At 39.8% G+C, this 11,591-nt stretch overlaps 1 protein-coding gene across 1 annotated transcript; it reads left to right on the top strand.

The window, feature by feature from the left end:
* Window positions 1–625: 625 nt before the first annotated feature.
* On the top strand, window positions 626–9,997 carry LOC308643301 (zinc finger protein 20-like; the record flags this gene model as incomplete). The annotated part of the gene is made up of 5 exons (XM_081283202.1): window positions 626–757; window positions 8,150–8,276; window positions 8,485–8,542; window positions 9,254–9,905; window positions 9,974–9,997. The coding sequence occupies exons 1-5, from the start codon at window positions 755–757 to the stop codon at window positions 9,995–9,997; spliced, it is 864 nt and encodes a 287-aa protein (XP_081139328.1). The 5' UTR covers window positions 626–754.
* Between the last annotated feature and the right edge of the window lie 1,594 nt (window positions 9,998–11,591).

The raw sequence follows: 11,591 nt of genomic DNA on the forward strand, positions 1-11,591 counted from the left end.
TGCACCTGGTGAGGTGTCCTTTTCTGACATGAGATGTTGTCTCCATGGACACTGCTTCTGGAACTGCCTGAGTACACTTGTTACCTCAATTACAGGGGCAAGAAACAGGAAGTGCCCACTGGATATAGTGAGAAAACAACACCAGTTCTGAAAGGCCAGGATTGAATTTTGCTTAACTGATTAAATCCCAAATTTTCAATTCTACAGTGAATTGAAAGGAAATTAATAATCTCTTATAACAATTAATATTAACAATATTAATATCATAGTTATATTTTAAAAAGTCTTTTATAAAATTATATTACATATTGTATACTATATTTATCTTTTATAGGTGTTTCCAGACCTGGGAGGGTGGACCTAAATGGATCCATGCAATTATCCCTCCCGTTAGCTCAGATCCAGGCCCTGGGAAGAAGCTCAGGCTGGGAAGGGCTGCAGCTGGAAACCATCTCTTGGGTTCCATTCAGCCAGGAGGGAGGTTTTCTTCTGCTGTCACTCAGGGTTTGGGGGCGGGTCCTGGAACACTAGCCAATCAGAGACGGGAGATGGGGGGGGCACAGGATCTGTCCAATCAGGAGCGCAGCTGGAAGAGGGCGGAAACCTTCCACTTTTGAACAGCTTCCTTCCTGGAGCCACCGTAGTAGGTGTGTCGCATGTGTTGCGAAGAGAACTTCTAAGTGGCTCAGCCTCCTCTCTGTGACATCTCCGTTCTATAGGCTGAGGCGACCCCGGGAACCCTAGAAGGCGGGGAATGGTGAGTGTGGAGGGCGCCCTTCCCGCAAGGGGAGCGGGTCGCGGTGAAGGGGACGGATGAGTCGCTGTGGACGGACCCGGGCCTCCCGCGGCAGCTGCGGCGACTGCGGTCGGAGTCCGGCCGGGCCCCGGGTCCCGCGCGGCGCTTTGCCGACCGGAGCGGTCTGTGGGCAGCGCGGCCCCCCAGCCCCGCGTCCCCCCCTCTGCGGTGGCGGCGGGAGGGTCGCGGGGAGACTCCCGCCGCGGGTGAGGCGGGGCCTGGGAGGGAGGTGTGCGCGTCCCAGCCCCCCGTGCTCCTCGGGGTCCCCCGGTTACTCCGAAGTCTGCAAAACTAGGGAAGCCGGTTCCCAAATCCGCGACTGACCCTCAGCCCGGGGCTTGTGGGGGCAGGAGGCGGACAGATCTGTAGACCCTTCTGCCAGGGCCCCCCACTGGAAATCAGCGCCGCTGGACATTGATTTAGAAAATGCGGATTGAGGGAGGCGCAGCTGCATTTAGGAGAACCGCAAAGCAGCGAAGCCCAGCTGTGAGGTCTGCAGACCCCTCAGTGGGTGGCAGAAAGGACTTTTCTTTCTAGAGGGGAGCAAAGGGGAGTACAGAGAAGGTGGCGGATGAAGGGAGGATGGAGGGTGGCAGCATCGTCTTAGATCTAGGACGTTTCACCCTAACGTGAGCCTTGGGTTGGTTTTTTTGTTTGTTTGTTTGTTATCCTCCTTGAACCCGGGGTCCTTAACCACTCAGCCATATCCCCAGCCCCGCACCCCACCCCACCCCTGCACGCTTTTTTTGTACTGAGGATTGATCCCGGGATACTTTACTACTGAGCCACATCCCAGCCCTTTTTATTTTTATTTTGAGACAGAATCTCACTAAGTTGCCAAGGCTGGCTTTGAACTTGAGATCCTTCTGCCTCAGCCTCCCGAACCACTAAGAAGTATCTTGTTTTGATTGATTACCTCCGACCCTGAGTGTTTTTCTTAAGTGATCCTTCATTTTCTTTATCAATTTAAAATTTTTTAAAAAATGTGTTCTTATTAGATGATCTTTCATTTTTGTGAAATTGTTCCTCTCTTTTCCATGCTTTTGTTTTGTATCAATAGTGTTGTTTTTATTTGAAATTGATTTTTTATATTTGATATACAGAGAAATGATGGATTTTTGCATGTTAAGGTCGTGTGTTTTTTACAACCTTGCAAACCCCGGTATTAATTCCAGGAATTTTTGTTGGTTCTTTGGGATTTTGTAGATAGACCATAATGTCACATGTGAAGATTTATTTTTTATTTGTTTCTTCTCAGTCTCAATCCCTGTCGTTATTATTTCTTATGCTTTCTCTGTACCTATTGATTTGATCCTACTCTTTTGTTGTTTAGTTTTATTTTTTAAATTTTTTTAGTTGTCAGTGAACCTTTATTTATTTATTTATATGTAGTGCTGAGAATCGAACCCAATGCCTCACACACACTAGGCGAGTGCTCTACCACTGAGCCATGACTCCAGCCCCTCTTTTGTTGTTTAGCTTGTTGAGGTGATTAATTACATGAGTTGACTTTTTTTTTAAATCCACATTAACCATTTATTTTATATATTTATATGTGATGCTGATGATCGAACCCAGGGCCTCACACATGTTAGGCCAGCTCTTTTATTGCTGAGCCACAACCTCAGCCCCATGAGTTGACTTTTAAATGTGTGGTCATTCTTAAATAGTTATAGTAGGGGCTGGGGTTGTGGCTCAGTGGGAGATGCTTGCCTACCATGTGTGAGGCACTTGGTTTGATTCTTAGCACCATGTTCATATAAATGAAGTAAAGGCTCATTAAGAACTATGTATTTTTAAAAAATACTTATATAACAATTCCTACTTGGGTTTTGGATCATTTTGTTTATATTATATTTATATAATAGCAAATATAAATTTCCTATTATTTGTTGAGGATTTTTTCTTTTATCTTTTTTATTTATTTTTGCAGTGCTGGGGATCAAAGCCAGCGCCTTACAAGTGCTAGGCAGGTGCTCTACCACTGAGCTATCCTCAGGCTCTATTGAAGACTTTTTCATCTTTATTTATAAAAACTGTGTCTTCTCTCTCCCTTCTCATGTGCTTGGACTGAAAACCAGGACATTCTCACTGAGCTACACCACAAGTTCTTTCTTTATTTGTTTATTTTGTTGTTTTTTAAAAATACTTTTGTATTTTTTATTTTTGGGGACCAGGGATTGAACTCAGGGGCACTGGACCACTGAGCCACATCCTCAGCCCTATTTTGTATTTTATTTAGAGACAGGGTCTGATTGAGTTGCTCTTTGTCTCACTTTTGCTGAGGCTGGCTTTTAACTTGTGATTCTCCTGCCTCAGCCCCCTAATCCCACTGGGATTATAGAGGGGTGCTACCACCCCCAGCTTAGTTGTTTCTTATAATGATCAATATTAGCAGCACCCAATGTAAACAATATGCATCCTTAAACCAAAACCTCCTATTAAGACGTTTACAGTTTTGTCAGTTTTGTCGCAGTAAACAGAAATGGTGTATTTGATTATCATCTACAATATAAACAGTAGGTTTGTGAACCAGTGGACAGTTTCTAATGGTGCACAAACAGAACTGGGAGTGGGTAGGATGAGATGTTAATGAGGTAGGAGGTGAGAATATGGAGGGGTTAAATCATAGGAAGTTGAAAGAGGAATCAAAAGAAGCTGGCTGTTAGGAGAAAAGAGTAAATAAAGGTAAAAATAAAAGTACTTGGTGGGCTGGGGATGTGGCTCAAGCGGTAGCGTGCTCGCCTGGCATGTGCGGGGCACTGGGTTCCATCCTCAGCACCACATAAAAATAAAATAAAGATGTTGTGTCCACCGAAAACTAAAAAATAAATATAAAAAATCTCTGTCTCTCTCTCTTTAAAAAAAAAGTACTTGGTTTTACAAATGTTAGGGATGAGAGGGCAGGAGAAGAAAGAAAAAAAAATTTTCAAAGGAAAATTGATTGTTTCTGTAGGAGTTCAATATCTTCCCTGCTTCCCTTCTCATCCAATAGGTGGGGTTGTCTGGAGTTTGCTAGTGTCTCCACCCTCAGGATATTGAAGGTTACTAGGGAGGAAGGGTTAGTCTTGGAGGTGGAACTCCTGGATGAGGGGTATAGCAATTGTCAGTCTCTGTTGGGAGATTGCACCTCAGGAATCTCCTTTGGGGTCCACCCATGGTATGTGGGAGCCTGGTTTTAGGCCCTTATATTGCTTGTGGACCCTACAATTCTTGGTCTCTAATTTAGTCTCTTAACTGTGTCTCCCTCCCTCCCTCCCTTTCTACTTCCCAATCAAGAACTTTTCTCTCTAGAGGTGCTGAGGGCTGGGCACTGGGACCTTTGTGCCTGTCATGGAGAGCAGGCAGATCAGGACCAGGCATTGAGAGAGATGGGCCCACCATATAGCTGCAAGCACTTGGGGGTTGGGGATTAGGAGACTATAGGTACCTTGATGTTGGGCTTCCAGGCCCAGATTGGTGTCCCAAGGTGGAAGCTGCCTCAATTAAAGATGGTGGTGGTGGTAGCAGAGGTAACCCAAGATGATTGAGTTAATTACCAAATACATTGCTTCACATACATATCTTTTGTGGAATGAGAGCACTTTAAACATAATTCTCTAATGATTTCTCAGAGTACAATCCAATGATCTTACCTCTAGACATCATAACATATTTCTTAAATTTATTTCTCCTATGTAACTGAAGTTTTGACTCTTGACCTGATTTCTTGATAGTTAAAAACTGTTTTTTTTCCCCTCATAAAGTACACAAGGTTGGGTGTTGTTTTCTGCCAGCCTGTCTGCAGAACATTTACATTTAAAGTGATTATTGATGTAGTTGGATTAAAACATGGCATATTTGTAAGTACTTTCTGTTTGTTTTACTTTATGTGATCACTGTTCCTATATCTTCTTGCTTCTCTCTAGAGGACTTCTTTTCATAAGGCACACCGAGGAGATACACTGGTGAAAAGTCTCTGAATTTTATTTTTTGTTCTTTTCCTCCTCCAGACTGTATAATTTCAGTCATCTAACTTCATCTTAGTTGATTCTTTGTTCTCCTTGCTCCAGGATGCTCTGGAACACCTATAGTGATGGTTTCCTATATGTTGTTACAATGGGAACCTGCAAATTATTATATGTTATTTTTTTGTTTGGTTGGTTGCTTTTTTGTTTGGTAGTAGAGAGGATTAAAACGTTATCACATAGCTATATCTCCAGCCCTTTTTTACTTTTTGTTTAGTGTTAGGGTCTTGCTGAGTTGCCTTCTGCCTTAGCCTACTGATTCAGTGGGATTACAGGAGTGTACCACCTTGTCTAGTGAATGTCTTTGTTGACTAAGTTCAAATTCTGAGTTTTCTCAGAAATGGCTTTTCTCTATTTTTTTTCCTATTAATAAGCCCTATTTCCCTCTTCTTTATTACTATTATTATACTGGGGACTGAACCCAGGGGCATTTAACCACTGGGCAACATCCCTAGTCTTTTTTCTTTCTTTCTTTTTCTTTCTTGATACCAGGGATTGAACTCAAGGGCACTCAATCACTGAGCCACATCCCCAGCCCTATTTTGTATTTTATTTAGAGACAGGGTCTCACCGAGTTGCTTCGTTGAAGCTGGTTTTGAACTTGCAATCTTCCTGTCTCAGGTTTTCAAGCCAGTAGGATTATAGGTGTGTTCTACTGCACCTGGCCTTTTTTTTTTTTTTTTTTTTTGTATGTTTTATTTAGAGACAGGAACTTGCTCAGTTGCTTAGAGCCTCCCAAGTTGCTGAGGCTGGCTTTCAACTTGCAATTAAAAAATAATAATAATTTAAAAAATATTATCCTGCCTCAGATTCCCAAGTGCTTATGATTACAAGCATGTTCCCCCTCACTTGCCTCTTCATTATTCTTAGATTTTTGTTGTTGTTATAGATATATGAACATTTGAAGAGTCTAATGGGTATCTATATGAGTCACAGTCTCTTTTTTCAGTGTTTGAGCAGAAATATTTGATGGGGTTAAATTTGATTTCAGCTCCTGGTTTGAAGTTGTGGTAAAATTGAAACTATAGTGTTAGTGGAGTACATCATTTTATCCTCTATTCAGGTATAAACCTTTATTGTTTCACTAGGATCTTCAGTAATTATATTTATTTGGCTTTTTCCTCACACATGGACACAGATCTCTTTATGATGCTTTACATTGAGTTAAAATGTTTAGTGTGTCTTTAATCATGTATTCATTAATTTTTGTTCTGCATATTCATCATGTGTGTGTTTGTGGCGGTGGGTAGTAGGGATTGAACCCAAGGCCTTGCACATTGCTAGGCAACTGCTCTAAGACTAGCCTATGCCTCCAGCCAAGTCCTTTTTCATCAGGGTCTCCCTAAGTTACCCAGAACTTGGGATCCTCTTGCCTCAGCCTCCCAAGTAGCTGTGATTACAGGTATATACCATGATGCCTTAGAGCACACCAGTACTTTTTCATGCCATGTATTGCAAAAATTTTTGAACTTTGTTGTTTGCTTTTTGCTTTCCTCTACTTTCATAGATTTAAGTCACTCCACTTATTTTTTAGAAATTATTATTATTATTTTTTAATTAGGATACACTATTTTCTATGTTTAAAAGGTATTTGTATTTGTTTAACTGTTGTTTTTTTTTGTGATGCTAGAAATTTGAACCCAGGGCCTAGTGTATGCGAGGCAAGCACTCTACCAACTGAGCTATATCCTCAGCCCTTAAAAGCTATTTGTATGGGTTGGGGTTGTAGCTCGGTGATAGAGCAGCACTTGCCCGACATGTGTGAGGCAGTGGGTTTGATTCTCAGCACCGCATATAAATGAAAAGCAAAATAAAGATCCATTGACAACTAAATAAAGTTTTTAAAAAAAGGTATTTGTGGCTTCTCAAATTATTCCAGTATTGTATTATGGTTTCAATGTGTGGTTTGAATTTCATGCTTGGAATAGAGAGGAATACATGGCATGTCCAGGTAAATAGATACCTTTTGGTCCCTGTCTTGGTTATTAGAAAGATTGGAGTGTCTCCCACTGTTGTTCAATGCTGCTGTGTCATGAATCAGTTTTCTGTTCACATATGGGCACATGAGTGCTCTTTTCTTTTTCATCATTTGTTAATCTTTTTGTTAATAGTGTACTTTTCCAAATAGTGTGACTTCAAAATGTTTTGTGTTTATTAGTCAATTGATCACTTTATTATTCCAATGAGTTTAAATATTGTTAGATATTTATTATGCCTAGAAGATTTATAAACTATTTTTTTTCTTTTGTTTCCTCCCTTCATTCATTCCTTTCTTCCTTTTTTTTTCATCCTTTTATTTTGTGGAATGATGACGGAGGCCCTAATGCACTGAGCTATATCACTATCCCTTTTTAAAAATCTATCTATTTTACTTATTTTTTTACAATTTTGAGACAGGGTCTCACTAAGTCCAAGTCACTGGGATTATAGGCATGTGTCACTACACCTGGCATACATTACTTTTTGCTTTCTTAGGTAAAGGTTTTGTTATTGGTATTTTGCAATTTTATAGGTCCATGTGAGAGGTGACATCTTGATGACACTGAATCTTTCTAAGGACATGTACCTCTTTTTACCTTATTGTATTAGGTTTTGACATTCTACAAGAAAATTGTTAATGATTACCTATTCATGAATTATCCTTCATGAATCTTATTTATTTTTATTCTGGTTGACATACAGGAACCAACATACAGGCTTCCAGTGCTGGTCCCTTAGTGCAATCCCAAAGGATGTACTGAATTCCCTAAATAAGGAGTTGTAAAAAAGGTTTTAGATCTGATCTAACAGACCAGTTTACTAGAGATTCATCACCCAGAGTGTACTTGGGAGGCTGATGAGATAGGCATCCTGTGACGAGCATGTCAGAACATTGCAAACACATAGAGGACCAACAGGACTTTAACAGTCCGCATTTTGTTGGGATAACCTGCTTGAGAATCTCAGTTCCCTCCTTGCAGTTAAGCTACTTAGGTCCATTCCAACAGTAGTTCCCAGATACCAACAAAGTTTTTTCTCAAGCATTTCTAAGAATATGCTGTCTCAGAACAGCTACTATTAAGTACAGTACATAGTTGGACTTTGTTGTGAGAAGTGCTAGAGACCCACGTACAAAGAAAATGGGAGAGACCCAGCAGCACAGCCAGTGTTCCTGTTCTCCCTTTTTCTCTACCAATAGATGCGATCCAGCATCAGAATTTCAGTGTGAGAGGATGTGAGCCTTGCTGGAGAGTAAGATGGAGTATTGGGAGGACATACTATCATATGAAATTCTCACAAAGTGAGTGCAGGTCTCCAGTGCTGTGTGTCTCACCTTCCTCCTGGGAATACCTGTGGGATATTTCAGGAGCCAGTGACCTTTGAGGATGTGGCTGTGAACTTCACCCTGGAGGAGTGGGCTCTGCTGGATCCTTCCCAGAAGAAGCTCTTCAGAGATGTGATGCAGGAAACCTTCTGGAACCTGACCACTATAGGTAAGGGTGACATAGTTCCCTCACTAAGTCAATCAGAGAACAGGTATCACTTGCTTATCAGTTCTGTTCCATGATCTAGAATATGGAAAGCCCATATTTTGGTGAATATACTGGCATGGTGACAGTATACATCAGATCAGCAAGACTCTAATAGCTTTTATGCAATGTTGAAATGAGTCATAATGATGTTTCTGGGTCTGCATTTTAGGAAAACAATGGAAAAATCAGGCCATCGATGATCACTACAATTCCAAGGGAAATCTAAGGTAATTGAACTCACTAGAGAAGGCAGTATCCCTCACAAATCTTGGAATAACTTATAAAAAATCATGAAAAGAAGGAAATGATATATGCCAAGGTTCAAGTTAATTTTATCTCTGTTTTCTTAAACAGTGCATACAGGTTGAGCATCCATAATTAGAAAACTCAAAATCCATTATGTTCCAGAATAGGCACCATCTAGAACACTGACTTGATATCATAAGTGACACTTTCTAATAGTTTATTATATACAAAGTCTGTTCCATACACAAATTATTAGAAATGTATGAAATTGGCCTCAAATGGGATCCATTTTGAAGATATCTTTCTGTGTATATGCAAATATCACAATATCCAATCTGAATTTTGTTTTATGCATTTCATATAAGTAGTGCTTAATTGTAACTACATTCGATAAACATCTTCAAGGTTAACAAAATACTTGGAAAAGAGGTATTAAGGAAACTGAGCTGGGTGGTAGTGCACACCCATAATCCTAGCAACTTGGAAAGATGTGGCAAGAGATCATAAGAGGGAGGCCAGCCTCAACACTTTAGTGAGGCATGAGCAACTTCCTGAGAACTTATCTGAAAAAAAAAATTCTTAAAAAGAACTGTAACGTAGCTCAGTAATAAAGCTTACACAGAATAAAACCAATTCTTCTGGTAAATCATTAATAAACAAATCATTCGTATTGTGCTTTTCATTCTTTGCAGAAGTCAAGTGTTAGAGAGACTCTGTGAACAGAAAGAAGATAGTCAATGTGGAAAAATCATCAGCCAGATCATAGATCCTCACATAAACAAGAGAAGTTCTTCTGGAGTAAAACCTAGTGAACACCATGTGTGTGGAGATGTCCTCATTGCTGATCCATCCCTAGCTGTGCCCCTAACAGTTCACACTGGACACAAAGCACAAGAGTATCTGGAACATGGAAAGAAGCCATATAAATATAAGGAACATGGGAAAGCTTTACATGATCCCCAATGTTTTCAGAAGCATAAAAGAACTCACACAGGAGAGAAACCCCATGTGTGTAAGCACTGTGGAAAAGCCTTTAGTTCTACCAGCTACATTAAAATCCATGAACGAATTCACAGTGGAGAGAGACCTTATGTGTGTAAGCAATGTGGAAAATCCTTTACTTTTATTGGTTCTCTTCGTACACACAAACAAATTCACAGTGAAAAGAAACCTTATGCATGTAAGCAATGTGGAAAAGGCTTTAGAACTTTCTTTTTCTTTAAAATCCATGAACGAATTCACAGTGGAGAGAAATCTTATGTGTGTAAGCAATGTGGAAAAAGCTTTGGTTCTTCTAGTGACATGAAAAGACATGAACAAATTCACAGTAGCAAGAAACCCCATGTGTGTAAGCACTGTGGAAAAGCCTTTAGTTCTACCAGCTACATTAAAATCCATGAACGAATTCACAGTGGAGAGAAACCTTATATATGTAAGCAATGTGGAAAATCCTTTACTTTTATTGGTTCTCTTCGTACACACAAACAAATTCACAGTGAAAAGAAACCTTATGTTTGTAAGCAATGTGGAAAAGGCTTTAGAACTTTCTTTTTCTTTAAAATCCATGAACGAATTCACAGTGGAGAGAAACCATATGTGTGTAAGCAATGTGGAAAAGGCTTTGGTTCTTCTAGTGACATGAAAAGACATGAACAAATTCACAGTGGCAAGAAACCCCATGTGTGTAAGCACTGTGGAAAAGCCTTTAGTTCTTCAAGTTACATTAAAATCCATGAACGAATTCACAGTGGAGAGAAACCTTATATATGTAAACAATGTGGAAAATACTTTACTTTTCTCAGTTCTCTTCAAATTCACGAACAAATTCACAGTGGAAAGAAATCCTATGTATGTAAGCAGTGTGGGAAAGGCTTTAGTACTTCCTTTTTCTTTAAAATCCATGAACGAATTCACAGTGGAGAGAAACCCTATGCATGTAAGCAGTGTGGAAAAGCCTTTATTTCTTCCAGGTACCTCAAAAGACATGAACAAATTCATAGTGCAGTGAAGCCCTATACATGTAAACAATGTGGGAAAGCTTTCAGTCGTTCAGATTCACTCAGAATACATGAAAAAAAACATACTGGAGAAAAGCTGTATGTATGTAAACAATGTGGAAAAGGCTTTAGTACTTCCAGCCGCCTGAAAACACATGAACAAATTCACAATGAAGAGAAACCCTATACATGTAATGAATGTGGGAAAGCTTTCAGTCATTCTTATTTAGTCAAAAGACATGAAATAATGCACACTGGAGAGAAACCCTAGGTGTGTAAGCAATATGGAAAAAGCTTTAGTTCTTCTAGCCACATGAAAACACATGAACAAATTCATAGTGGACAGAAACCTTATAAATGTAAACAGTGTGGGAAATCCTTTCCTTTTCTCAGTTCCCTTCAAATTCATGAGCAAATTCACAGTGGAAAGAAACCCTATATATGTAGGCAATGTGGAAGAGGCTTTAATTCTTCCAGCTACATGAAAAAACATGAACGAATTCACAGTGGTGAGAAACCTTATGTGTGTAAGCAATGTGGAAAAGGCTTTAGTTCTTCTAGTTACATAAAGACCCATGAGCGAATTCACAGTGGAGAGAAACCCTATATATGTAAACAATGTGGCAAATCCTTTACTTTTGTCAGTGCCCTTTGAATGCATGAACAAATTCATAGTGGAAAGAAACCCTACATATGTAAGCAATGTGGAAAAGGCTTTAGTTCTTCCTATTACATTAAAATCCATGAACAAATTCACAGTGGAGAGAAACCATATACATGTAAACAGTGTGGGAAAGTGTTTCATTTCCCCAAATCCCTTCAAATGCATGAAATAACACACAATGGGGAGAAACCCTATGTATGTAAGCAATGTGGAAAAGGCTTTAGTTCTTCCAGCTCCTGTAGAAAGCATGAATGAATTCACAGTGAAGAGAAATCCTATACATGTAAACAATGTGGGAAAACACTTCATCTCCCCAGATCCCTTCAAATACATGAAATAATGCACAATGGAGAGAAACCTTATGTATGT

The sequence above is a fragment of the Spermophilus citellus genome (genome assembly GCF_964194105.1).
Source record: "Spermophilus citellus genome assembly, chromosome: 3".
NCBI classification, from domain to species: domain Eukaryota; kingdom Metazoa; phylum Chordata; class Mammalia; order Rodentia; family Sciuridae; genus Spermophilus; species Spermophilus citellus.